The sequence below is a fragment of the Toxotes jaculatrix genome, chromosome 2, assembly GCF_017976425.1.
Source record: "Toxotes jaculatrix isolate fToxJac2 chromosome 2, fToxJac2.pri, whole genome shotgun sequence".
Lineage (NCBI taxonomy): Eukaryota > Metazoa > Chordata > Actinopteri > Toxotidae > Toxotes > Toxotes jaculatrix.
Genome location: NC_054395.1, coordinates 26,144,691 through 26,172,013, shown reverse-complemented (window position 1 = coordinate 26,172,013; position 27,323 = coordinate 26,144,691). Strand labels below are relative to the sequence as shown.

The 27,323-nt window shown below is 41.7% G+C and overlaps 2 protein-coding genes across 5 annotated transcripts in view; one reads left to right on the top strand and one right to left on the bottom strand.

Annotated features, from left to right (window-relative positions):
- Window positions 1-873: 873 nt before the first annotated feature.
- Window positions 874-23,744, top strand: rapgef3 (Rap guanine nucleotide exchange factor (GEF) 3). 4 transcript variants are annotated; one of them, XM_041060517.1, is made up of 29 exons: window positions 874-1,662; window positions 3,475-3,518; window positions 4,191-4,279; window positions 8,652-8,696; window positions 12,475-12,581; window positions 12,675-12,796; window positions 13,519-13,696; window positions 13,853-13,937; window positions 14,333-14,393; window positions 14,783-14,859; window positions 14,974-15,120; window positions 15,260-15,366; window positions 16,599-16,687; window positions 16,807-16,885; window positions 17,114-17,264; window positions 17,431-17,513; window positions 17,656-17,686; window positions 17,843-17,918; window positions 18,164-18,301; window positions 18,478-18,575; window positions 18,717-18,842; window positions 19,255-19,436; window positions 19,952-20,042; window positions 20,145-20,195; window positions 20,337-20,424; window positions 20,569-20,633; window positions 20,744-20,798; window positions 22,769-22,840; window positions 22,939-23,744. In XM_041060517.1, exons 2-29 carry the CDS (start codon window positions 3,494-3,496, stop codon window positions 23,055-23,057), a joined length of 2,637 nt encoding a protein of 878 aa, XP_040916451.1. In that variant the 5' UTR covers window positions 874-1,662; window positions 3,475-3,493; the 3' UTR covers window positions 23,058-23,744. The 4 variants fall into 4 exon arrangements, with proteins under 4 accessions (XP_040916451.1, XP_040916467.1, XP_040916474.1 ...); XM_041060533.1 differs by lacking the exon at window positions 3,475-3,518 and having other exon boundaries at window positions 876-1,662; window positions 22,939-23,743; XM_041060540.1 differs by lacking the exons at window positions 3,475-3,518; window positions 4,191-4,279 and having other exon boundaries at window positions 877-1,662; window positions 22,939-23,742.
- Window positions 23,745-23,747: 3 nt separating this feature from the next.
- The window catches only part of itga5 (integrin, alpha 5 (fibronectin receptor, alpha polypeptide)), a 33,841-nt gene continuing 30,265 nt past the window's right edge, over window positions 23,748-27,323 (bottom strand). The window contains exons 28-30 of the mRNA XM_041060503.1: window positions 26,912-27,013; window positions 26,650-26,772; window positions 23,748-26,518 (exon numbers count right to left, since the gene is read on the bottom strand). Of these exons, the coding sequence (XP_040916437.1) occupies window positions 26,435-26,518; window positions 26,650-26,772; window positions 26,912-27,013 (309 nt within the window). The 3' untranslated portion in view covers window positions 23,748-26,434. The remainder of the gene's footprint in view (window positions 26,519-26,649; window positions 26,773-26,911; window positions 27,014-27,323) is intronic.

Sequence of the window (27,323 nt, the reverse complement as noted above, 5' to 3'; positions counted from 1 at the left end):
ACTATGATAATATTTGGTGACCTGGTATTTTAATATGCGAAATATTGTTTTAGGCACTACATTTAAAGGGGGGGTGCTTTCAAAAATAAGTCTATGAATAGTTTTTGTTTACTATTTAACTCCATACAATGTCCAGTGAACAGAAAAAAAAAACCTAGGATAAATCAACATTTGGTGTGACCACCCTTCTCCTAAGTATGTGGTTTTTCAAGGTACTGGGCAGATAGGTTGTTCCAAGAATCTTTGAGAACGCTCCACAGTTCTTCTTAGAGTGTCTCTGTGTTCTGTCTCTTCATGTGATCCTAGACTGACTCCATGATCTTCAGGTCAGGCCTCTGTGGAGGCCTGACCATCTGTTGTAAACAAGGGTGTTGCACACGTTCATATGGTCATAAGGTGAACATATGAACACACAAACTGCCATCTATAAAGAAATAAAGACAGTGATAGTTAACAAATATTAAACACGATTTGAAAGGCAAAAACAAAACATTGAATTAGAGTTGCATCTACGAAGGAGATATTCATGTTTACAACCAATTCAAAAAGTTGCTGGTTGGCCATTAACAAGGTCCAAGAAACAAAACAGCATCAGCCCGACCCTTGCATCCTCGCACTGGCTCTGTGTTCATTTAAGGATAAACTTCAAAATTCTTTTAATTGTCCATAAATCTGTCCGTGGTCTCACCCACACATTTATCTTCTCACCCCTTACAGCATCACCAGACCCCTCAGATCCTCCCCCTGTGGCATGAAGAACGGGCTGGAGACAGGGCTTTTCCTGTAGTGCCTCCCCGGCTCTGGAATAGCCTGCTGGGGGCCGTTTGACAGTTTGTTGAATATTTTAAGATGCACCTTAAATCCACTTTTACTCTCTGGCTTTAAATTCCATTTAAATTGTTTTCATTTTCATCTGATGCATTGGGTTGTAAATTGAATTTAAACTTGTTTCAGTTTTAATATTGTTTAACATCTATTATGGATGTGTATATCTTTATGCTAATATGTGTGTGCATATAGTGTATGTTTGTCTTTGTGAAGGACTATGGGGCAAAACCTGTTTGCTAAAGTGCTTTATAAATGACATAAATTTGAAACTTGAAAATAAGACCCCGGCTAGATGGGGTCAGGCAGGAACTGACTTACCCTGCTGGAAATATCAGAGCAAAATATTATTATTATGTATTTGTTCTAAGAATAGTTTTGCAGTTTTATTACAAATCAAGCAACCATACACATAATGTAGAGCAATCAAATCTCTGTTACAAAACTGAGCATCAAAGTTTTACTGTGGTCGTACATAGCTGTGCTGCAGTCACGGAAAACCACAGCATTTTCTTACCGCTGTGAAGTGAAAGCAAATTGCAGAAAACCACGGCTGTACAGTCGCTTCTATTCTGATCCTGTCTTCACACTTATACACACACATTGCTGTGTCTCACCGCCGTACTCAGCCCATGCCCTGGGGCACTCTCTTCATGACCAATCAGAAAGATACAGGAAGCTGTGTCCAGCAACACTCCCGACAATTCACATAAACTGCACCGACTGAGAAATCATCTTCGGGACGTATGAAAGGAGCAAAGGCTGAAAAGAGATAGCAGAAAACCCGAAAAGCGTGGAAACCACCGGACTGAAGAATCTCATAAGAACGTGCCATTGGTGAGTTAATAATCACTTCTCAGAATAATATAACAGTCTGAGTGTTTGGTTTATTATGTTATTTAATAAATATTTTATATCTTCAGATGGAAAATTGACTTTATTCTTATTTTATAGTTCATGCAAATGTTGCATTGTCTGACCATTATCATCACACATCTGAGAAGATTTTATGAGAAGTGTATGATATATATTTATTGATCTTTTTTATCACAGTTGTTCCAAATTTCAAGAGTAATTTATTTATTCAGTGATATATCCAACTTATTTGATGTTCTTTTGTATTTGTAACCTAATAACTTTGATAAATGTCACCATGTGACTGCGCAGCAGAAGGCAGATGTGTGAGAGCGATGCTGACAAATTTTTGTGAGTTTTGTGTGGTTTCGTGAGATTTGTTAAATGTACTTACTTTCTGTTTGAATTCTCCTTCGACCATGGGGTCAAACGGATAAAATATGTCCCTGTCCCTGTCACTGCTAACTGGCCAGGAGAGAGGAAGGAAAAGGTGTGTGTGTCTGTGTCTGAGTCTGTGAGTGTGTGTGTGTGTGTGTGTGTGTGTGTGTGTGTGTGTGTGTGTGTGTGTACCACCAGACAAGCACAACAAAGACAGTTGGCAAAGTGCACTTTCCATGGGCGTAGATGTGTTGCAGGAAATCCCACTCCCATTCCCCGAGGATCTAAATAGAAGCACACACACACACACATAAATAAATACAGAAACAGAGAGAGAGAGAAACACAGAAGTGGACACAAATAACACACAAAAAGCATTGTTAGTTTGCTTGTGTTATAAAATTAAAGTGCAAAAACATTAATCACTAAAACTATTAAACTCATTTTGTGTCACCTATATAAAAAGGGGATCCGTTGATCTGGGATTTTTTTTAAATCTCTCAGTCTAATAATTTTCTACATTCTCAGGATTTATGAGAAAATCTGGCTGAGGCTCTCGTGTATTTCCTCTTCATATGATGCAGATTGTAGTTGGTTCTCAATAGAGGGCAGCATTTCTTTTCAAACTGACAGGAATTTGAAGTGAAGCCTCATGTGGTTCAAAGTGACCTGGGACCTGTTTTACTGAGGAGCTCAAAGTGTCAGGAACCTAAATTTAATTTCTCCAGTGAGATGGAGCTTTTCGACAACTTTACAACTCTACAATATTCTCTGAACCTGAAACAAGGTCATCAAACGGTATTAATGAGCTTTCATTTCAATCCCAGGACCACAAAGCAATTTTCTGGTTTTACCCAGAAATCAATTCTGAGATCGTCTCCATCCCGTGTAGATTAGCCCAGTAGAAAGCAGTTTGTTCCTTTGGTTTAGCTTAAGACTTTTTCTGGGGCATTTTGTTTGCTCTTATGACAGTGATGGTGAGAAGAGAGACATGTTAGGTGACAGAGAGAGGGGGGATGAAATGCAGCAAAGGGCCTGGGCCAGATTTGAACCCGGGTAAAAGCTCTACCAGGTGAGCTACCAGGGCGACTTTTATATTTATACTTTTTTCTCAATGATGTATTGCTGTCCACACAAGGCAATCACTTTGTCAGATACTATCAGAGACTGTAGCAATGTGCTCTTTCTTATCAGCAAAACTATCATGTTAACGTTCCCTGAGGAGGTCATAAGAAGCTAAACTGGATTCCTTCATTGTGCACATTCTTAATTTGGCATTGTAGAGTCCTGTGAGGCATTTGGAAGGGACACAGAGTCATACCACTCCAGCGAGAGCACAGAAAACTTATCAGCCGCACTTTAAACAGTATTTTGGTTTGATTGCTTGAATACCTTTAACACTTTCTTTTGGGGCAGCGGGGATTGGGGCATCCTCATGACTCCACGAAAGGCTAAACTTGGTGAGTCACTGCTTTTTTTTCTGAGAGATAGCGGCAGATATGCTTCACAGTAGCTTCAAAGTACAGGGAGAGCAACATAGTCTACCTTTTGTTGTGCAGCTGAGATTAACAAGGATCATGATTCAAAGCAAAATTGAGTTTTCCAGGCTCTGTGAGCCATCGTTCACTCACTGCACACACCAACCGAGCGCACTCTGAGACTGAAGCAGTAATGTCTGAAGCAGAGGTAACATACATGGAGTTTTAATAGTAAAGAAAAGAAGATGCAGTTCCAGTATATTGCCCTTCTAAGTCGCTCCAGCTGAAGGAACAACCAAAGCAAAGCATGGAAAACATGACAGAGTAGATGTTCTTGTCTGTGTGTGTCTTCTGGAAAGCCGTGGCAAACTGACTCAAGCATTGAGGTCAGTGCAGGAAGGGCAGCCCTGCACTGGAACAATAGCTGGGATTTCAACAACTCTTACATAACATGTCCAGCCTGCAAGACACAGCTGACCACGGTCCAGTTATAACTGGAGGTTTAAATGGAGGGTTCCCTTGTCCTTGTTTGACAGTCTGCAGATTCACATCTATTTGCTTTTCTTTGCTTTGACTAATTCATGACAATTGCCGTTTCTTTGCGGGTTCTTAAAAGAAACTAATCATTGCCCTGTTTGTCCGTGTTTTACACAGATTTAGTTCAAGCCATCCTTCTCACTATGGAGAACTTGGTCAAATCCATCTGTTCTCCACCGAGACGTTGTACACCAGAGAATGGGGAAGTAAGTCATCTGTTTCTAATCCTACAGAATAAACAAATAACCAGTAAATTAACTATGACCCACAGACATAAGATAAAAGATGAGGTTATAGCAACGGAGCAACCTCCCTTCACAGCTGAACATTACAATGGACCTGTTGCTACAATATGCAGCATTACATTTGGAGTTTTATGGATCCATAAACCAGTAATGGGTATGTAACAGTTTAACACCTGTGCAAAGGACAAACACCTGTGCTCAAACTGTGAACAGGAAGTGGGCGAAACAGCTGATGAGAGACATTAAGTGTTGTTCTCCAACCTAAACTACTTTCTGCCCTTGAAACACTTTATCTTCAGATGCATGTGCTTACAGACCCCGTTGAGCCAGACAGCTGGACAGCCTGATAAGTGTGTATGCAGAGTTCTGCAGCTCATGGGAACTGCTCTGAACAACTGCACTGAACAAACTAGACCTTACAGCGCCTCCGTGGAACATTATGCCTCCTTAAATACCCTTGACCCAGTCTCATGAACCTATACAGTGTCAGGTGAAAAACTGAACAGGTAGTTTTTAATTGCGGTGAGTGCTTGTGTGGTTTCAAAGTACAGTTACAAGTCAATATTTTGCCTTCAGTAAAATCTGTGACCCTGGTGAAACTGACACATCACATTTTCTATTTACTGACTTTTTTTTTTTTTTTTTTTTTTTTTTTTTAAGTACAAAACATAAAAAGTGCACCTGCCCACATACGCAAGGAGCACCTCGGTGTCGAGCTTAATAACTCAAACGCCATGAATTCGGCTGTAAAAAAAAAAAAAATGCCAGAGGAGGCCGCCTCTCAGATGACTCCGTGTGGTTCCTTGCCAAAGCCAAAGAGCGCACACACACGCAACTTAGCAACAAAGTGCGCCTGTGCTGCGAGGGATGGCTGAGCATTACGCAGCCCGTCCTCACTGAGGCAGACACGTCCGGCGAGGTCTGGGCTCGGATGCAGGAACGGCAGACTGAGCCCTGCCTGGATTTGGCGACACAAAATGCCGAGCCTTGACCCGAGAGTGCCGCGGTGTCGTTGCGTCGTCGCTTTACGTTAACGAGCGCCGATGTGCTGTGCTGTGAAGGATGTCTGGAGGCGCTGAGTGCGTCTGCAGAACCGCCGACTGGGAAAGTTGTTTGTCGATTGTTTTGATCTGAGGCGAGATGCATCTCTTTCGGAGTCACAATTATCGAGTGTTCCCGGACCGCTACTCGGTGGAAACACCGACCATACGAGGCATCAGCTGGGTATGCTGCTTTCATGTTTACTACACAGAAGCGACTGGGGAGTAGTTCATAGTTCACCACAGACGAGAATTAGTGTTGTGTGTTGTGACACATGCAAAGGTGATGAGGGCGAGAAGAAGCGATGAGAGTGATGATAATGCACCACCATGCTTTTTGATCATTATCACAGAAGTAGTCCAAGGAGAAGGGAAGTTCACGGTCGGTTTTTCAGATTCATGTAATGACTATGCAAATCATGGGCTTTCACACAAAATAAGATCTTCTGCAGTAAATGTCACTTGCTTTCTATGACTGTCTTGAATTAGTCACAATATCAGTGTATTATTCACTGCCCTGAAAGACTCCTATAATCCAAATTTAATGTGCAAATGGCTCGTTAAGGCGCCTAGAGAGTGTCTGGTGTGGCACATGGTGGCTTAAAAGCCCTAAAAGCCTTTTAGCGTTGTGTTAAAGTGACAACCACCCTCCAGCACAGGAGGGAATTACATCTAATACATTTTGAGCTGAAACTCAAACAGCAAAAAGGATGAGTGGCAGGAGAGGTGGAGACTGATATGGACATTCTTTGCCACAGAGGAGGCACAGTGTGTTTAAAAATGGGGACACATTTCGGGTTCCCCAAAACAGCAGACTGCAGATATTTCAAGAATGCTTCCAGTAGACTGAAACAGATTTGTCTATTGTTTCAGAAGCTCGGGTGTGGGGGACACAGGAAGGTAACAAAGCACAAAGTTTTTACTAAACTCAGGTTATAAATAGTGTATTGTTTATTGTTCACCTTCACAACAACACCCCTGCTCCGTTTACAGAAGAGTTTGTAGAGGAATGTACAAAGGGGAGGTTTTGTTTCCAGGTCGCAGGAAGACACGGAGCAACGGTGAGGCTCTTAGCTTCTAAATTTACTTGACTTTTAAGCATCTATGGGTCAAAGACAACTGTAAATCTCCACAGACTGTATCCTGAACTTCCTGCTGTCACCAGCCTAAAACTGTAGCTCAAATCTGCCATTCCAGTTTGACGTCTGACACTGTGAGCTTAATAATCACTTACTGTAACATGCTACCTATATTCTTCAATGTCAAAAGAGTAGCTCTTATAATTTGTATAACTTATAATTTGTGAACTAAGTGAGTGTGTGTTTATTCAGGGTATCTTATATGTGACGAATTACGCTAGCACCCGTCCACAGAGACGCCTTTACCAGTTTAACAAGATTTAGGAAAGTGTAAAGTTCAAGTTGACAGCACACTAAAATAACCCTAATTACAAAATGAATAAATCCATTGACTTGACATTACACACATGATTAGAGTTTTCTATGGGAACATTGTTTGTACTGTACGGGCACAAAAGTAGTGGAATGAACTTGGACAAGATTCATTTTCCAACTGTAAACTTAAGAAACTTAAACTTGGTATTAAGTGAAGTTGCACAGAGTTGCAGAGTTCAGTTTTTTCCCAAAATGTTGTCCAGTCGCTCTGTTCACTGTTGCGTTATCAACAATGGGCGCAATTAAACAGAGTCTGAGGCATTAGCTGATTCCTTCTCTGGCCTCATACAGTTGGAAAGCTCTAACCGGGGCAGTGCTGTGCTGATTTTGCCGTCATCATTAGGAGATGCCAGGGCATCGTCCCTCCTGTCCTTCTTACTCGTGCATTCCAGTGGTGCGACGTGGAGACAAAGCAGGACAAAATACCACAAATTGATAAAGGTTCCTAATTGTGTCTCTTTGTCTGCAGACCTGGGAGGACACTGGTTTTTCCACATTTTTTGTGTACTCAGGGGGCACAGGTGTCAGTTTGGTTGGTCATCACTGATAAAACTACATGATGCATAAGGTTTCACGGAGGCATATTCATTTGAAAATCCTTTGATTAGAAACAATATCAGTGTTGGTGAAAATTCACCTTTTAGTTTCATGTTTCTTCAGGCTCTTCACCCACAGTAACAGACTGACAGTGGGAGTTAATGAGGTTTTTTTTTTTATGAGTAAGTTAAAACTGTTGGCAGTGTACCACTCAGACAACGATCATGTGACGGAGCTGGCTGCACAGCCGGCCAGACAAAACACGCCACGAAGTCTGTGCGCAGAAGGACCGGAGACACTTCACAGATGTATATCAGTGATGACAAGAGTTGATCACAGCTTCCTGATCAATACCATAAGCCACTGTGTCTGCCAGTGTCAGTCATGCCACGGGATTACTCTGCATATTTGACAATTTTTGCAAGTTGCTCATACAGAAGAAAGAAATTCGAAAATATTTTGTCCTTGCAACATGATTAACCCTATAACCCGATACTCATTCTTCCTGCAAGCTACTGGATCTGGAGAGAGATATTTTACATTAATAACTGCTTTGAAAATTATCTTCATACGTCTCTGAATTATATTCCCTGAAAGTAATTACCTTGGGAATAAAACTAAACAGCAGTGGCTACAAGGGGATCATAAAAACGTGAACACCAAACAACAAAGAGGAAGTACAACTTTGGCTGAAGTACAGACATGGGAATGTTGAATATTAGTACATGCCAGCAAGTTTTTAAATTTGAGGATTGATTTCATACTTGTCAGTGCAGAGATTAAAGGAGTCCCCTGAAATAACATATGGTTAAACTTATGTATCTGTGGCAGCTACTGCAGTAGATTTAGTCTTGAAACGGCTGCAATGTTCGAAACCCTTTTCACGAGAAAGCACAGTCTGTAGTTTAAAGCAACCTTTTCACTTAACGAAGCGCGTGGCAACAGGCTATGTACTTTCCTTTGCTGATGTCTGTGTACTTTTTCCTCCCACTTCATTACACACACTTGACACCCACCCACCCACACGACGCTGGAGACAACGGTAACACAGAACAGGTTGAGATAATGTTTGTATTGACCTTCATGCCAATGAAAAGAAAATTATTATTCTTTCTATCTGGACAGTCCAGCTTGGTTTTATCTGTTTATTTGGTGCTACCGCGGCAAGATTATCATCAACGACCAGTTCAGCTAGTTCCTGTGGAATGCCGTTCCAAAGCAAGTTATCTGCTTTACTTCAGCGGTTTTAGATATGCAGAAATGGCTCGCTTGTGATAACGCCAGTCTTTCTGTTTCTCCTAGACTCCCCTGCCAGAGGCCTTGGATTCAAAGGACACTATGAAGCAGGTGTGTATGCCACGGAGTGGTGCGCTGTGTTTTGGTACATCACCTCCCTGCAGCTCAGCGTAACCCAATGTTCTCACTGATGTTTTTAAACTCCTGCTGAACATTAGAGGAGACAGTGTCGGAGGAAAAGTGCTCAAGCAAACGTGGATCATGTCCTGCAACATTACTGAAACTTTTAATGAATGTAACAGTTAGTCAAGGTTGATTATTATTTTTTATCTTGCGATATCCTTTGTTAATTTTTATTCAAGACATGTAAGCACATATCAGGATTTTCAACCTCTCCCTTCTGTCACTCTAGTAATTAACTGTTCATAGTTATTAACCCTGGTTGGCATTAATTTTGATGTTAATCTTTAAGCCATCATCAGCCTGTATTTTTTTCAGTGGCTTCGGTGGCTTTGAGCTGTAGTGACCTCTGCTATCATTTAGAGTTGCAGTGCTTGCATCCTCTCAAACTGCTGAACTTGTCCTTTTGTTGTTATAATATCCTGCATTACTACTCAAGCGGGTCTTAAAAAACACATTCCTTGCGGGGGCAAGCAATCACAAGGAGTCTAAAGGACACTCCATAACAGACCCTCCCCACCCTCCTGAGCCCTACCTTGCCCAGCCCAGGCCCCTCACGCTGCTCTATCTCAGCCTCTTCAACAGCATGCCAAGGAGAGAACCTTCAAAACACTAATAACAGGGTTTGACATGGAAAGTGAACTCTGTTTGTATTCAGTGGTCAAAAGAAATAGATAGTGAGAGAGAGCATCTTTAAACCCCCAAAGAATCAGTGTCTGTGAATTTTGTTTTGTGCTGGAGAGAGGAAACAGATAGGATCGAGAAATCAGGTCTGCAGGAGGCAGGTGTTGCTAACCACTCAGAGCTTTGTTTGGTTGCCAGGCAAAAGTTGGCTCCGGGTCCTAAAAGACACTTATGAGCATCATCCATTCTGATAGTACAATACAAGACAAATTGTTTTTAATAAGCTCTCTTTGATTGTCCTCTGACTTTTATCAGCGAAATATGTTTTCCTCTGTTGACCTGCACACGGTGAAGAATAATTCACCACACTTGATCATGAGCTTAATAGCTACTGATTTAGATTACAGTTAAAATACATTTTTCAGTTGTGTAACAGACGTTCTGGATGTTCCAAGCAGCTACTAGAAAAGTCTGTATTCTCTGTTTTTAAAACTTCTCACATACATTTTACATGCTTCAGCTGAGTTGGTTCTGTTCTGCAGGTACAGGACATACATATCTCATGTGGGTCTGGGGTATAAGTTCACAAAAAAAACACCACCAGGTGCAACTTAAATGATCTGAAAACTGACAGTCTGGTGGTGTTGTATTTTTCTTAAGCACATAGATGGGAAAATGTCAGGTATCTGCAGTCCACAGAGCTGCATTAAGCACCTTGTCAGCTCACACTGTGTTCATCTATAGCTGCTTCTCACTACAGATGAGCCCACAAGGTCACCAAGGTCACAGAGAGAGTAAGAGACAGAGAAATCTCTCGCCCACAAGGGAGTCATACACTGGATAACCATACTCATCATCATTCCACCCAACAAGACAAAAGCACGAAACTAAACCACGTACTACACACTTCAAAAGCTTATCAGTTTCAGCAAGGGACCAGAATTAAGTTAAAGAAAATTCTCCACAATAATATATAATATTATTGTGTTGTGATAAAGACAGTTACAAACTTTTGCCAACCAAACGGCTGTGTCACTGCTGTGCGATAGTAAGCATCTGCCCTGCTAACAAGTGTTTGAGCAAATTTTACAGGCTGCATAGCAGCTGTTCTGTAGGTAAAAAGAATACGGCCATATGAATTGATAATTTAAGCGTAAGCCAATATTGATTATATACTTTGAATCAATAATCTTAAAAATAGACTCTTCACTGTAAAAATGAGTTCAACAGGATAAACCCGGGTCATAAAATGGGTTTATGGCTGCCTGTCAAACCATATGGCCCATACATCAGTGTCGGTCTCTCCACACTTGCTGCGTGCGTGTTGTACTTTGTGTCATTGGCAGGGGCACCTGTGGGAAAGGTGTTTACGCTGTAACTTGACTCAGTCGGAACAATTATCTGCAGGTTATAGTTCCTAGATAACATGATCAGCTGGCCTACATGTGGACAATAAGCAGCACAGAATCCACCCTAGACAGCTCGCTCCGAAATAAAGTACAGAAAGTGAACATTTTTCTGCATGTTTACACGGTAGTCAGTTCTCCCAGCGAGGGCCAAGCCCCTCAGTGAAATATGGCTTTTTATACTGTTTTTGTAGGGACTGGGTTAGGTAATGGAAAATTGCCTCATCAAGAAAAATAGGTTTGGAGTTGACATGCCTGAGAATGTGACCGTGGGAGTCCCAGGGGGAACATAGGCCCCTGGGAATACTTGTGACCTCTAGACAACACAACTCCAGTGGGACACAGCAGACGCCTCGGGGCACATTCACTCTGTTTATGTCAGGTCTGGAAACAGATCTGGGAATGGTGGGTTCAAGTGTGTGGTGCACAGTGTTACCCACAGCACCCGGTTATCGTTGTACATTGTAATTAGCAGATCTGTGCGAACTTGGATCTAACAAGCATGTGTTATGGCCCCCAGCCCAGGTGAAAGAGCAGGGGTTGTGTTTGCATCACAGAGGCACAGGGGTCACGAGCTCATTCACAGGTCAGCAAGGTTTTTATATCCTGAACGAGTTGCAGAAGACTAAAGGAGGCAAAGGGTGCAGGGAGTTTCTGCCACAGGCTCCCTTTCGTTGCCATAACTCCTCTCGTCAAGGCAGAATATAGGAAAATGGTCACTGTCTCTAGACCACCACCTTGGACAAACAGCAGTGCCTTGAGGAAAATCCAAAGCACAAACAGGCAACCGTCTGAGTCACTCGTGGAATCACAAGACTGAGTGCAGGAGAAGCAAGAGGGGGAAGTCTACCAGGGAGGAGCGAAACATTAATGTCAGCTTTTGTCAATCATTAAGACAATAAATATTGTTGGGTGGTTGTTTTATGCCATTTGGTTTTGAAACAGAAGCAGAGCATAAAGCATGAAATGGCCTGAAATAGGACAGCCGCATTACGGCAACAAACAGAGCACATTCTTGTTACATAAGCCTTGCTTCTGCATCAGTGCCTGACAGGTTTTGCACCCCTGTCTGCAGTCTTTTTTTTGGTTTTAGCCCTGACCTGAATGAGTTGTGCATGAGTGTGTGTGTGTGAGAGGGAATTAGGGGGGGAAAGAATCGAGAGGAGCTTAAAGGAAATACGTTGAGGGTGGTCAGAAAGTGAAAGTTTTCTGTCACGGCGTGCCAGGCAGAGAGTGAGTAGCAGAGGCTGGGAACTCGAAGAAGTGTGGGAGAGTTTCACATAGCCATTTTTAACACATTCTCACCTCACTGCAACCCACACACACACACACCACATTACACTCCGACGCCCACAGAGATCTCCACTCATACTACTGACGTACATGCCATTACACATGATCTCCGTGCTGAGGGGAAATGCAAAGAAACTTGTCCCCCTCAACTTCACTCACACACAAACATCTTTCTGCCGCCAACACACAAGTCGGCTGTTCCAGTAAACAAGACAGTCAGTGTTACATATCCTTCTTTATGTACACAGTCCTCACACAGATTTTCTCACCCATCGCTTCATAAAAGGGAACACAACGTGGTACATTCATTCCTATAATATGAAGATAATTAAAAGAGACGAATAGTTTAACTGCTTCTTGACCTTTTTCTGTTCATGTTTATCAAGTTTCTTTCAGACCGTGTTGTGAAGGCAGCGAGATCATTGTATAATGTTCTGATCGAGAGGAACCCCGGCCTGATCCGAGATAGAAAGTATCACCTCAAAACATACAGGTACCTCCGCTGACGGTGTGATTTCTCTCATGTTAAAAGCGTGACAGCCTGTGCAAATTACAGGGATGTTGATGTGTTAAATTTCTCTCGCAGACAGTGTTGTTCTGGTAAAGAACTGGTCGACTGGCTGATGAAACAGAACGAATGCCTCCAATCAAGAAGCCAGGCAGTTGGGATGTGGCAGGTGTTGGTGGATGAGGGAATCCTTGTTCATGGTAAGAGAAGAGCCGCAGAGCTTCAGGTTTGCAGAATTGTGTCTTGATGAAAGTATACAAATCCTTTTTGGTATGTTCATCACACCAGACAGCTTCACTTATCAACCCTTGGCCAGTAGCCAAATTTAAGATCATATTAACCTTATATTTGTTATGTGTTGGGGGCGAACTCATGCCCTGGCATGGACTTTAGAAGTATGTGAAATAGTTCCACAAAGAATCCTGTCATATTCTGGTATTTTTTAATATATTCTGATTATAAAGTCTCAGACAGCACTCAAGAATTTCCCAGAGGTGCTTGAGCAGCTTGAAATCCAGTGGATGGGTCTGCCAAGGCTTTTGTTTTGTAGTGTGTTCTCTCTCAGTCAAGTGTTCACTAACCACTTATGCTCTTTGAATGGGACATTGTCTCCCTGGAAGAGACCCCTCCAATCAGGACAGAAATGCTTCATCATTAAACAGAGGGCATCACTCAGAATAGATTTGCATTTATTTCCATTTATCTCGTCACTCTGGAGTTTTGGGAAGTTGACACATGACAGTAAATTCTCCTTAAAGTCAATATTTACTCATTTGCCTCCTTTTTTTTTTTGGTTTCCTTTTTTAAAAACTAATCTGCATCTTTAGGTTGCATAACTCAGTTTTATGTAATCACTTTATCACTAGAGATCTACGGGTTTAGTCACTTTGTTTTTCCTGTTCTGTGTTGTGCTTCAATCAAGTGAAACACGAGTTGAACTTCCACGACAAGGACACCCAGTTCTATCGCTTCCAAGACTCTGAGTTTGGCCTGAACCACATATCAAATGAGAGGGACTCAGAGGACGAGCTGCAGGAAGGCCTGTCGCTGCTGTCTCAGCTGGGTCCTGATGCTCTGCTCACTATGATTCTACGTAAATGGTCAGTATGTTGTCGTATTACAGAGTTTGTAAAGTCCTTTTCATATTTATGATGTATGATAGTGCTACTAGTTTCATACAGCTGTAAAGGAACCAGTAGAGCAGGATTTTGTAGGATGTGTGTTGCACATGTTACCTGAACCTTCCCTGTGTTTAGCCCCAGTCAGAGGAGTGCTGAGGACCTGGAGGTCATCTACGAGGAGCTGCTCCACGTCAAGGCTGCTGCTCATCTCTCCACCTCGGTCAGTCACTGTTAACTGCCTGCACACTGGTGTCCTACTGATAAAAGACACTATATGAAGAATTTTTACATTGTTTTAAATTGTAATATCTTTTTTCAGAAGATTTCTTTGATCATAATAGAATATCATAAATGTTATTTGAAACAAGACCTCAGTCTGAATTTGTTTTTTAAGCTAACACTCTCCTCCAAATACAGAGTCAGCAATAACTCTCCTCCCCATAAAGTTTCTAACATTTCTGGAGTATTAGTTTATCACCAGAAAATCAGACAAACCCATGCACCTCGTTGTCTCTCATTGATAAATAACATTGAACCATTAGTTCATAATAATATATTGGAAACAGGAGTTATCAGTGCTCCTCTTTCTCATTTCTTGCTCTGTTGTGCCTGTAGGTGCGTAAGGAGCTGGCAGCGGTGCTGGTCTTTGAATCACATGCCAAGGCCGGAACAGTCTGTGAGTGCGACAGCTTTGCTGACGTAGGCTCTTTACCACCCGAGCAGTGGTAGAGAGACACACACGGTTTCATTGTGCAGAAAATGCCTTCTTAGCATCCTCTTCTCTACAACACACCTTTCAGATTTGTTATATCCACCATTCATATATACATATAACATAAGAAATATTGTGATGTGCTCATATTATTATTATTCATTTCTTCAGTGGAAGCAAACAGGTCCTTATTTCTCACTCTGTCCATCTGATGTTGACTATGAAAGTCATACATACATAATGCATGACGGTTGCCCTGTAAACGTGATCTTCATGCAGTTATCATGCTTATTCACACAGGGACACGTGTAAATGACAAACACTGGTTCTGAGTGTCTTTTTTTGTGATGCAGTGTTCAGTCAGGGGGATAAAGGCACCTCGTGGTACATCATCTGGAAAGGCTCTGTAAACGTGATCACACATGGGAAGGTAAATCCACGCACTGGTTTTAAAAAAAAAAAAAAAAAAACTACAGCTCAGAATCATCACTCATGAAATGCGTTGTTGTATAAATGTAATACTGACAGTACTGTGTGCACACAGGGGCTGGTAACTACACTACATGAGGGTGAGGACTTTGGGCAGCTAGCTTTGCTGAATGATGCACCTCGTGCTGCAACCATTATCTTGAGAGAAGACAACTGCCACTTCCTCCGTGTTGATAAGCAGGACTTCATACGCATCCTCAAGGTGTGTCTGATTACATAATTACTATATGTGCAGCAACACAGCTTTTTGTCAGGCAATGTCAAAAGTATATTTTCTGTATGCACCACAAATTCAGATCCACAAATATTCTAAATATCTAATGTATGTTTGTGTTCTTCAGGATGTTGAGGCTAACACGGTGCGACTGGAGGAGCATGGAAAAACCGTGCTGGTGTTGGAGAAGAGCGTCGAGTCGGCTGAGCAAGGAGGAGCAGGAAACAACAGCAAGTGAGAAACTCGGACACACTCGCCTCTGAGACAGAACAGTCACTTCACAAGCAGGTTTACAATCATTAACACACTTCACATGGGTGTGAGCAGACGCTGTGTCGTACCAATAACACAAGCGCTGCCATTGGTCATCATAACACAATGAGGGACAAGTATACAGAGCCCTTTTTGTCAAATGTGGTTAACTTCATATTAATGGAGCGTTATCATTACAGCCAGAAAAGAAGTGGACTTCAACCCTGCCTTGTTGAATGACTTCTTATCAGTACTGAAGTATTTTAGCAAACACAAAAGTGAATTAACTTAATGTTGACCTCCCCTTTAGGTCATACTTAACCTGCTTTCCCTTGTTTCTCTCTTGACTTGCACCTACGCACATTGCAGCCATCTCCTCTGGTTCTCTCCGCTTCCATCACACAACCAGCAAACAACCAAGATTTATGATCTGAAGAGCCTGACAAGTATTACGTTTTTGGCCCCGGCCTGACGCCATTAGTCAGAGAGCCCTCACATTTAGCTATAAAGGAGTTATGGCACACACAGTATGTGTTGGAAGGAAAGTCAAGGCATTTTAAACAATAACAATAAACGTATGATCTAACGTATGACAGAGAGAGCACCTCTGTCCTCTCTATGATATGCTCCTGCCAACTCTCCATGTATTGTAAACACAGGAGTCTGCTGGACAAACCATGCAATGATTGCGTCAAGGGACCTTTTCTGCTTCTCCTTTTTTGGGGCGGTTATCAGTCAACATATAAACGCAAACTGATAATACAGGATATGCGATAAGGTGATCAAAATAATTTATTCGTTCATTTCTTTGTTTATTTAGCCAAGGCTGTGGGCATCAGCTGTAGTTTGTGGTTAGTACTAATTAGAAAATGTCAGCACGCTAAAACACTATAAACAAAGTTGTGTTTGCATTTGGTGGAAAGCTCCACTGTGACACTAGTATTATTGTAGTCTGACCTACTTTCTTTTTTTTTTTTTTGTTCATCTGTAGATCCTGTTTTGTTGGTGTCAAGTCAGATGCTACACAGTCACCCTAAAGGAATTTACATTAGAATAAGATATTTGCTTACAGAGCATTTACATAAAAGAAACATTATCCTATATTTTCAGGCCCTAATTAAAACACGCAAACCAAGAAGTGCAGTGCATTCAATAATGTAATGAAAAATGATCAATGTTTTTCTTTCTTTCTCTTTCTGTCACACCCTGTGCAGGTACACAGTCATGTCAGGAACACCTGAGAAAATCCTGGAACACCTACTGGAAACAGTAAAGTTGGATTCTAATGGAAATGATGCGATAGGTAGGAGCCTGTAGGCATCCTCGTGCCTTTGGACTTGTTTAACTGAGTGACTCAGGATAACCACACTTAGTCAACTAGTTGGTTAACTGTGTGTTGTCGTGATGCGTGTCTCCCTGCAGATCCCTGCGTGAGTGATTTTCTGCTCACCCATAAAGTCTTCATGCCCTCCAGCCAGCTGTGTCCTGCACTACAGCACCAATATCCTGCGACGGTCAACGACTGATAACAGCAATGATGTTGCCAGTGTTTAAAGTGTATTGCCACTGCATCTGCTGCTGTTGCTATGCTGCTGATTATGATGGCGATGATGTCCACAGTGCAAACAAACCTAAAAACTATGCTCTGCTGACATACAATGTCACGTAATTGTCTCAAATTATTTTTTTGTAAAGCCTGTTATGTTGTGCCCCTTAACCGTCACTGCACCTACCAGGCCGAGCTCTCTGAGGGTTCAGATCAGGAGAAGGCTGCTTACGTCCTCAACACCAAGCAGAAGGTAGTGAAGTTGGTTGGCCAGTGGGTGGCACTGTACGGCCTTCTGCTGAAAGAAGACCCTATTGCTTTGGACTTTTTGGAGGTGAGATTTCAGGCTTAACTACATATGTTTATTTCACTGTGTAATTTGTGGAATTTTGGAACATTCTCATTGCATTTCAACCTATAGATTTTTTGTTTTTAAATTTATGAGGCGAATCAATAATTACTCTCTTGCTTTTTCAATTTTCATTTCTGGGCTGAAACAGAGGTTGAAGAAGGAGGTGGCAGGTGATTGCCGTCTGTCCAGTCTGCTGAAAGAACAATTTAGGGAAAGGAGAAGAACAAAAGTGTAAATTACAACATTATATTTTTCTCATACCTTTCAGGTGTATCCTATAACATCTGCTATTTCTACAAAATTCTTAAGTTTTAAGTCATTAACACTGCAGCATGCTATATAACACTGTTTTCATCTTTTAATGCCTTGACAGGTTGGAGAATGGATATCAGTCGCTGAGCAGGGTGAGCATCTTCGCCAAGCTTTTGAAAGAAAATGTTAGATAAAAGCAGGAAACAGAATATTAATAGAAATACGTTTTAATGAGAAAACAGGTTGAATGTCATGTTGCTGCCGTTTAATGTCACTCACTTACTGAGTCACTCTGATGCTACTGACAGAACCAGCCATTTGATTGGTTTTCAAACTGCGAGGAGCCTGTGGGGAGGTTACAGCCAATCAGAGCGCAGGATAAAGGTGCGTAAGGCATTAAAACAGGGAAATCAAATCACTGATACTGTACACGAAATGCGACTGTTTTGATCTGTATCACTGCAGTGTGTTACTACATGGAGCGACTGCCTCACATTAGCTCATGTTTGTTATCTGTTTGCGCGTCATCTATGAGTAACACACATCACCACCAACACGTCATCACTCACGTCATTAGTCGTCAAATCAGCATATCTTGACGCTTTGGCTTCTGTCCCCTCTCGGTGCAGTGTTGTATGAGATCTACAGGCCAGACAACAAACCTCTCACTCTGATGCTCCCAGTGAACACGTCCGTACAGGATGTGATGTCAGCAACAGTCAAACCTGGCGGGGATCACATCCTGGTCAAAATGAACTCCACAGGAGGTGGGACTTTTATTTTTAGCATAGCAGATATTTTTCTTTTAAATTTTCAGATTAAAGCCTTTGGAGCCGCATGTTAATTGTTTCCCTTCTAACCCGAGTTGTTTACACATTTTTCTATGTTTCTCTGTCAGTTCATTATGCTGAAAATTTGTTTTTCATGTATTAAATGCACACAGAAAGAGCTCAGTTAAAACTGGATGCTACTGCAGTTTACACTGCCTTGGGACTCAACGAGAGACTGTTCATCTGCACAAGCAGCCAAGTGGAACAACTGGTGAGGAATGGATGTCTTCAGTGCTCTGTTCAAAGCAGCTTCCCTGCCCATAAACAAGGGCATCAAATGTACATATCAACACCTTCTGTCTGCTAATTTTCTTCCTCTCTGTCTCCCCCTCTCCCTCACTCTCTCACTCAGACGCCCCTGAAGGAGCAGCAGGGTCCAGAGCAAGGAACAAGCGACGTCCTTGAACAGATGGGATCTAAAGACATCGCCAACGAACTCACAAATTATGACTGGGAGCTGTTCACTGCCATGCATGAGGTTACTCAAACATGACACATTTTACATCTGACCATGGCACATAGACTAATTGATACAGAGCAAAGGGGGAACTGCTTATTTACACATTAAAATGAATCACCAGGGCTCAGCTCCAGGTGTCGATCGTTACAGCCACAGCTGAAACTGGCATTCAGACCGCAGGGGACTGGGTATCTCTTTGATGAAAATGTGTCTGAGTCACGCTCCTCAGCGCTTTTTATCTGACAGCACAAGCTTTGCCATCAGATCATCTGGACATGTGATACATCACCTCCTGCATGTTTTACATGTTTCTGAAGCAAGTCATATGCATTAAGTCACCTGTAAAACCGGGCCTGTCTTTGATTTCCAGATTTCTTTTTCAGAGAGCGTGTTGTTCAGTTCAGTGACTCATTGTTCCCCGTCTCTCCAGGTGGAGCTTGTCTACTACGTGTTCGGGCGTCATAAGTTCCCCGGTGCCATCACAGCCAACCTGGAAAGGTTTGTGCGTCGCTTCAATGAGGTGCAGTACTGGGTGGTGACGGAGCTGTGCCTCTGTGAAGACCTGGTGAAACGAGCCATTCTGCTGAAGAAGTTCATCAAGATTGCTGCCGTGTAAGAGTCAGTTACATAAAACTTAAGCCATGTTTTGATGAGAAAGTAAGTTAGTCAGTCCACCTCTTTGGACCACACTAAAATATCTCCACATCTTATGGATGGGGTGCCCTGAATTTTTTTGCCGGCATTCATGGTCCCCAGAGGGAGAAGCCTACTGACCTTGGTGATCCTCTAACTTTTCATCTAGTGCCACCATGAGGTTATGTTTTTCAGTAAAATGGCTCAACAGGAATTTGATGGATTGCCATGCATTTTAGTACACACGTTCTTCACAGGATTAATTATGATAACTATTAATTATGATCCTGTGACTTTTTTATCAAATGGCATCATAAGGTCAAATTATGATTTTGTCCCATATTTCCGTTTATGACCAAGTAACTGCCTCAGAGCAGCTTGTGTGACTGAAGACTGTAGTGTTGTTTGCATGTGACCTATTTTTAAAACCTCTGAAAGTCAAGTTTTGTTAGTCTGCCCTAATTATTCATAGCCTTGTGTCCTCTTTCTCACAGCTTAAAGGAGCAGAAGAATCTCAATTCATTCTTCGCCGTGATGTTTGGTTTGAGTAACAGTGCAGTACACAGACTTTACAAGACCTGGGAGGTGAGACACCCCTGATGAATGCAGCAGTCATGATGATAATAGATGTTGTGTTGTCACAGTAAGTTTGGAAAGGACATATGCAGCATTTTGCTTGTGTTACAGAGAATACCCAGCAAGACGAAAAGAATTTACTGTGCTTATGAGAGGTTGATGGTAAGTTACATGATGTGCTTTCACTTCAGTTAGTTTCCTAAATGTTCCCAAACATTTCCTGCCTCTGAACATTCAAAGGCAGCTTCCAATATCTCCTGTTAATTCTGTGTCCTAACAATGATTGTTCTCTGCTCGTGTTAGGATCCTTCACGCAACCACAGGGCCTACAGACTGGCTGTGGCCAAACTCAGTCCTCCTTACATCCCCTTCATGCCTCTGCTGCTCAAAGGTAACAGACACCAGCAAGGTCACTGACATGTGAATGTCATGTAAACTAATCTTCTCTTAGATCATCATAAATCTATAGACATTATGGTCTAAATTCACCAGCAGAACAGTTAGTGACACGTTTTCTGTTTCTGTCTATGTCCAGACATGACATTCATCCATGAGGGAAACCCAAACTATGTAGACAAATTGGTCAACTTTGAGAAGATGGTAAGACAGAAAAAAAGTTTTGTAAAGGTGCTCAGCTCAGTTATTCTCACTTATCTTGTCCTCAGCATGAGATCAATCTAAAATGGTTCCTCTTCTTCTCACTGTCACAGCGCATGATTGCCAAAACAGTGAAAATTGTACGAGGATGCAGAAGCCAGCCTTATGGTAGGTGACCCAGATTAACTTTTCATACCACTAGCAATGCATACAATGCTTCATTGTATAATTTGGTTTTCCTGGTCACCTTTCCTGTTCAACCATACATACTTTTGTATAGCTACATCAACGTCATAGTTAATTTCTTGAGTACAATTATTTTGGTTCTACAATGAAACACTTCCACTGTGGCCATCAACATATACATTGTCATCTATTAGTTTGCCCTCATTTATACCTCTGAAAGTAAAAAAATACCTGCTTTACAACTAATCACAACAATCCCATTGTCTTTATCTGACAACATTTTATTTTAGTTGCAACTATTGTTCCGATGAATGAAATCAATGTTGGTATAACCTATTTACTCTATATACAGTCATCATCACAGCAACACACTTAAGAGAATGATGCCATATTGAAAATCAAATCAAATTATACTAAAATTAAATCATCACCAGGCATATTCAGTATATACAGTGATGTTCAGCTGGCAATGTGCAATCAATACAACTATTTACAATTCAACATTTAGAGAGTACAATAACAAGGCCGTTTTTAAGTACACCTCGTCTAGGAACGCCACTAAGTCGACCCGTCCACGAAAAACCACAGGGTTGCTGAACCCCTCGATTTCACCCTTGCCTCCAAGGCTCACTCAAACACAACACAGAATCTGACACAGTCAATATGGCGGCCTAGAATATGGCGGTTCTTACTCACCCCATCGTTGTGACGACTCACAGCTATCATGTAGCTCTCACCCAACTGTGTTGTACAGTTTTCTCGCCTTCTCCGAGAGATGGTGCGTGTCGGTGACGCCCGTGGTTGTCCAGGCGGTGTGTGTGTTTCCATCCGGGCGAATCAGAAGGCACGAGTAGCAGAACAGCGCGTTAGCTACTTAGCATCCCGCTAGCCACATTTCCGCTCATACCAGCTCCGTGAAAATCCGCGACTGTAGGTTTTCCCCGCCTTTGAAGACACCTGCTTGATATTTAAATGTGGTCTGGGTGGTCCTAATTCTTTGGTAGCCAATTTATCTTGATTGATCTTGAACTCCCGCAATGACACGATGGAGTTGAGCTGCAATGCTAGCCATGTTGATCTTGAACATGAACGCTATGCGTATGTTCACGTGATTTCATCAGTGCGTATGACGAAAGCACGTTGGGCAACCCCCCGAGCCCATAGAAATGCACTGCAGGGTCTACAGTTTGAAAAAAAAAACAAAAAAAACTTAACATCTTAAAATCTATGAGAGCGTCTTATACAGTCTATGGTCTGGGCGATTTTCAATCTGACTGTAATCGCCCGAAGGGGCTGCTGATTGGGCAATGATGTTCAGGCTGCTGATTGGACAATGATGTTCAGGCTGCTGATTGGACAATGATGTTCAGGCTGCTGATTGGACAATGATATTCAAGCTGCTGATTGGACAATGATATTCAGGTTGCTGATTGGACAATAATATTCAGACTTGGAACGGCCAAGGAGGGAGTTGTAGGTTTCAGCCAAGGGGGCAGTTGTAAGTGTCAGCAGTGAGGATCACTTCCGCGTTCAAAAAGCTGCATTGTAGGGGGTGAATTTTTTTTGTACCACAACCGTTTTAGTGTTATTTAGGCTTAAAATTCTTACATTAAATTAGGGCGTGGTTACGTTGAGTGACATCCCCATAGACAGGCACTGGCAGTTATTGCAGGAATACTAGGCTATAATTTTATTTCGTCTCATTTTTCTGTTCAAAAAGTCCGACATTGCATGGACAGAGCAGCTCCGTCAGTAAGCGGCTGCTGTTGTTTGTGTGCTGCTGTAACTGTAAGTGGCTCCGTCAAATATGGAAAGTACACTCTCACTAAAATCTAAGATGGCGCAGCTTAAATGCCCAGGGTTTGGTCACAAAACCGACTCCCCGAAACAGTCGGGTTTGTCTATGAATGACACATGCAGGATTTAAGTCAAATTCTGTTTCTCCCCTCCAGTGCCTTCGTCTCCACAGAGGGGCCTGGCAGATCGGATGTTTCTGGACGGGCCTGCTACTCGCATATCCACATGTAAGCTACATCCACTAGATCAGTAGCTGTTGTATTCCCTTGTTTTACAAATATTTGAACGTATGAGGAGTCAAACTTGATTTGTTCCTCTTATCCAGACTCAGACCACGCCCTCCCTCTGAGGAGTCCCAGCAACATCCGACATTACATCCAGAACGTGAAGGTGATTGACAACCAGCGCAAGCTTACGCAGCTATCGAGAACATTGGAATGCTAGAACATCAGCCTGTAAATGTACAAAGACTGAAGAACTGTAGCACAAATCTGAACCGGAGAACAGATTCCAGCTGGATTAACAAAGCTTCCATACTTCTCTAAATAAGATGGACTTCTGGAGTTGATGGAAATTCACTGTAATACAAGGAGTGTGGACATCCATGGAGAAGCTTTCTGCATAGCGCAGCACTGAGAGTGAACATGTGCAGTGTGCACAGTAATGACCTCTAATGCTGAACCAGAGAATTCTGCATCCACTGAACTCACAGGTTACTTTTTTTTTTTTAAATCCGAAAAGCCTTACAGCACAATGGTGTGCAAACATTTCTGGTGTGTGTGTGTCACAGTGGAAACTGATCCCCTCACAAAGGCAATGTTACAACATGTATAGTTTGGCAGTATTCCAGTCTTCGGTGTCAAAATTCATTTATGTGACATTTTGTATACTGCTATCTGTGGAGAACCACACTGGTGGTTCCACCAAAGGGCCATAAGAACATTCTACAAATCTCTGCCATAGTTAATCACTTTAGGTCAGTTTTTTTTTTGTGCACTAGTATTTTCACATTAAAACTAATGTGTTGTATAAGATCATTTTTTTGGCAACTTACATGCATATAATTTCGTACAATGTTGTTTTCTAAATAAATTATTTTCTCAGTTATGTGTATTCAATGAAAGAACAAGAATCTGTAAAAAGAGAAATATTTTATTTAAAGTACAAACCATAACAGGTAAAAACTGACCTGCCCCTCTCTTTCCCCCTGACAAAAATGTTCTCCCCAATATGGGGTGAGAAGAATTCACAACAAATCAGTTATCATTTGAATTCAATACTCTCCTTGACTTAAATATGTACAACTTCTTTTTGAAAGTTCTGGAGAGTGAAAATGGGCTAAAACATAAAAAAAAAAGAAATAACCCAGTGCCGTCTCCTGACGTAACCATGGAGGAAGTAGTAAAATTATCCCGTCATTATAAATAATGGGTGGAACTGCTCAGTAAAGAATGTTCATGTCGACAATGTTAGAGAATTTAAATCAATTATCAAAAGGGGATTTTGTTGACCATTTGACAAATAGTAAATCACTATCCAATAAGAGGGGCCATATGAAAAGAGTGTAACGAGGCAAACGCATGTAAAGCATATGGTTAGTATAATGGTGGTGTTTGGACAGGTGCAACAGCAGCACACATAAATTATCAAACTATGTCAACATGCCCAAGTTCAACTCAGACTGGTGGTGGTGTTTCTGTGTCAGCCTGTGCCGTGGTATAAAAATCAGCAAGATCAGGAAAGTGGTCCAGCAAGTGGTGAGTACATCTCAAGTTGAAAAATCCTTAAGAAAAAAAAAAGTTTCACACTTGAAGTATAGTTCGTGAGAGAGCAAGTGACAATGAAGAGCCAGAACCTCACAAACGGTTTAGTCTATGTGCTTCTCACATAATTTGACACACAAAGTTCTGGTTTATCACAAGTCGGTCACAAATAAAACAAAAGAAAGCACTGTAATATTTAAAAAAAAGAGTGAATATAAATATTGCACTTCCAAACAACATTGAGTTCCCAGTGCTTAGCAGTTATCCCTTTGTTAGAGGTACAAGACATCCTGGAGGATGCTAAGATCTGGACGGCAGCCTATAGTGATTTGTTTTTGTTGTTGTTGTTTTTTTCCTCTGAGGTTATATGTATTTTAGTCCATGCCGTGCAGTTAAAACAGTCATCCAGAATACTGACTGTATTTATGCTATGAAGATCAATAGTAATATCAGAATGGCTTAACCTCAAGGATCTCAAGCTACAGAGGTGATAGGGATAAACAGGCCTAAGCAGTGGGAAAGGTAATAACCTATTCATACACAAACATTCATAAATACACCATTCACACAAATGCATGTATGCACAAAGTCATACATGCGAGCACACGCAAACCTAACTCTAACCCACAGACATTAAGTATTTACATTTAAGGCACATAAAATCTATGTACATTACAAATAAAAAGAAACCAACACAAAGCATTTACATGTTCAGTCCCTGTAGCCTCTTGGTAGTGGGATGACTTGAGCCACTTCTCTTTCTAAACATGGGCAGCTTTTACTCAAAAGACAATCAAAAATACAGTATCTCACAGTAACACACACTGTAAGCTGAAAATGGATCCATCACACTCACAAGGAGCGAGGATCCTGCGATGATCTGTCAAGGCTACAGCACTGCCGATTGTCACGTCTTTGGCTCAAGACGTCATTACATCGTGGTCATTAACTATGTCGCTTGCCTGAAGTGTCATTTGCTTGCACATGGTCTCCATGCTGTCTGAGCTCAACCCAAACTGAGTAGGAGTAAAGACAGCAAAATATTCTTTAGGAGAATACCACTTACTTTTTTTTTTTTTTTTGCCAGAAGCACCACACTGCTTCAAGCCTATCGTGAGGTTTCACAGGTCTGTGGTGGTTCCAGTCCCATCCCAGTTGACTACACAACAATGACGATGCCAGCATTGGTAACTCTACAACTAGTACAAACAGGATTTAAACAAAGTGATCAGTAGGAGTCAAAATCAGAACTCAAAGGAAGGTCAATCAGTCAGTCTTTGGTGTCTTTGGAAATATATCAGTAGATTTCCTTTGAGTGCAAAAAAAAAAAAAAAACCTCAACCCAGCGCTGTCCACCATCCTGAGGCAGAGAGAGATCATTTTCATGAACAGTTGAGAAATATCCATCCAAGTATTTTCAATACCCGCTTATCCTGTTCAGGGTTGCGGGGTGCTGAAGCCTATCCCAGCATGCAATGGGCAAAAATCAGGGGAACACCTCAAACAGATCTTACTTACGTAAAAAAAAAAAAAAAACTTTTTATGGACAGATTTGGTTTAAACATATAGGCAAGTAGAGTTGCCTTTGTTATAAACTGCTTGATGTTTTCACCTGAAACCTGTTTAGTGATCTTCTGTCAATAAAAAACATGTGTTATGGACATATCAGAAGAATACTTTCAGGCCTCAGCAGGCAGTGTAATTCACAGCTCCAGGCTGCCACAAGCTACATGTGGCCATATCCTGTCAGAGGCAGTGAACGCATCAGATCATTAGCACCAAAATAAGGCAGTTTAGCACTGAGAAAAGTTTTGTTTGGTAACAATCCCAACCTGCCAACAAACATAAATTAAAAAAAGGAAAAAAAAAACATTCATTTGGCTTGAAGATCTTTGGATTTTTTTTTTGTCTTCTTCTAGTGCAGCACAGTGGAATTCCAGTGGTCTCTCTTTCACCTATCTCTTCAACTGCTTTCTGATCCACTCTACATGTTCCATTGTGTTTCTCTATTGCAATCATATGGCCAGGTACTGTGGTTCTGGTAACTCTGGTGCTCATTTAGGCCTCAGAGGCAGCCTGTGGTTTTAGTTGTGCTTTCTCCATGGCAGTGCCGTAAGGTAAAGATCGCTTGAAGAAGCCAAACTGCAAAAGAAAAAAAAAGAAAAAACAGAAAGAAACATTTTTAGAAAACCATAAAGTAAAATGTGCACAGACCCAACTGGTTTGATCAAATTTCATTCATTTTAAAATCCGTGTTTCACAGCAGCACTGACCTTGTATAGAACATAGATGAGTAAAGCTAGAAGAAGTAAACCAGCCAGAATGGCCAAGATGATGATCCACAGAGGAACGGAGTTCTCGATATCTGGCTTGTTCCACACCACTGGGGTCACCACCTGAGGATAAGAGCACAGACTGTCTTCATCTCAGTTTAACAAAAAAAAAAATATATATCTATATATATACATGATACCACTGTATGAAGTAAGCCAGCTGGACTCAATGGGCTAATGAATTAATAAAGATCTCAAATACCTTTTTGTGTCCACTGGGTGCATGTTTGGGCAGGATGGCATAAGGCATTTTCTTCACACTGTATCTGGCCAGGCACTCCAGCACATATTGCTTGTAGACTCTCTGAGGGGAGAAACATCACAAGTTATTTGATCAGGTTAAAAATGCATGCAATACACCACATGTACACTAGATGGCGACAGAGACCAGGTGCAGCTGGCAAAGCAACTCCTTGGAGCATTCCTATCCCATGAGCAGCTGTGACTACCAGATAATGAATTTTCAATACATTCACACATATGCCTTGTGTTAGAGCATGCAGGGGGTGGTAAATAGTCTGTGTGTAGCTCACACATGCCACGAAGACAGTAATGTAAACTGGTAGAAACTGCAGTCTGCAAAGCCAGCTTGGAGCAAGTTGCATGCTCAATTA

Excerpts from the sequence above, each read along its gene's own strand:
- rapgef3 (XM_041060517.1), top strand. The coding sequence starts at position 3,494 with ATGACTCCACGAAAGGCTAAACTTG. Across the intron at positions 13,938-14,332 it reads CTGCTCATCTCTCCACCTCG|GTGCGTAAGGAGCTGGCAGC; the intron begins GTCAGTCACTGT and ends TTGTGCCTGTAG. Across the intron at positions 22,841-22,938 it reads TGCTACTCGCATATCCACAT|ACTCAGACCACGCCCTCCCT; the intron begins GTAAGCTACATC and ends CCTCTTATCCAG.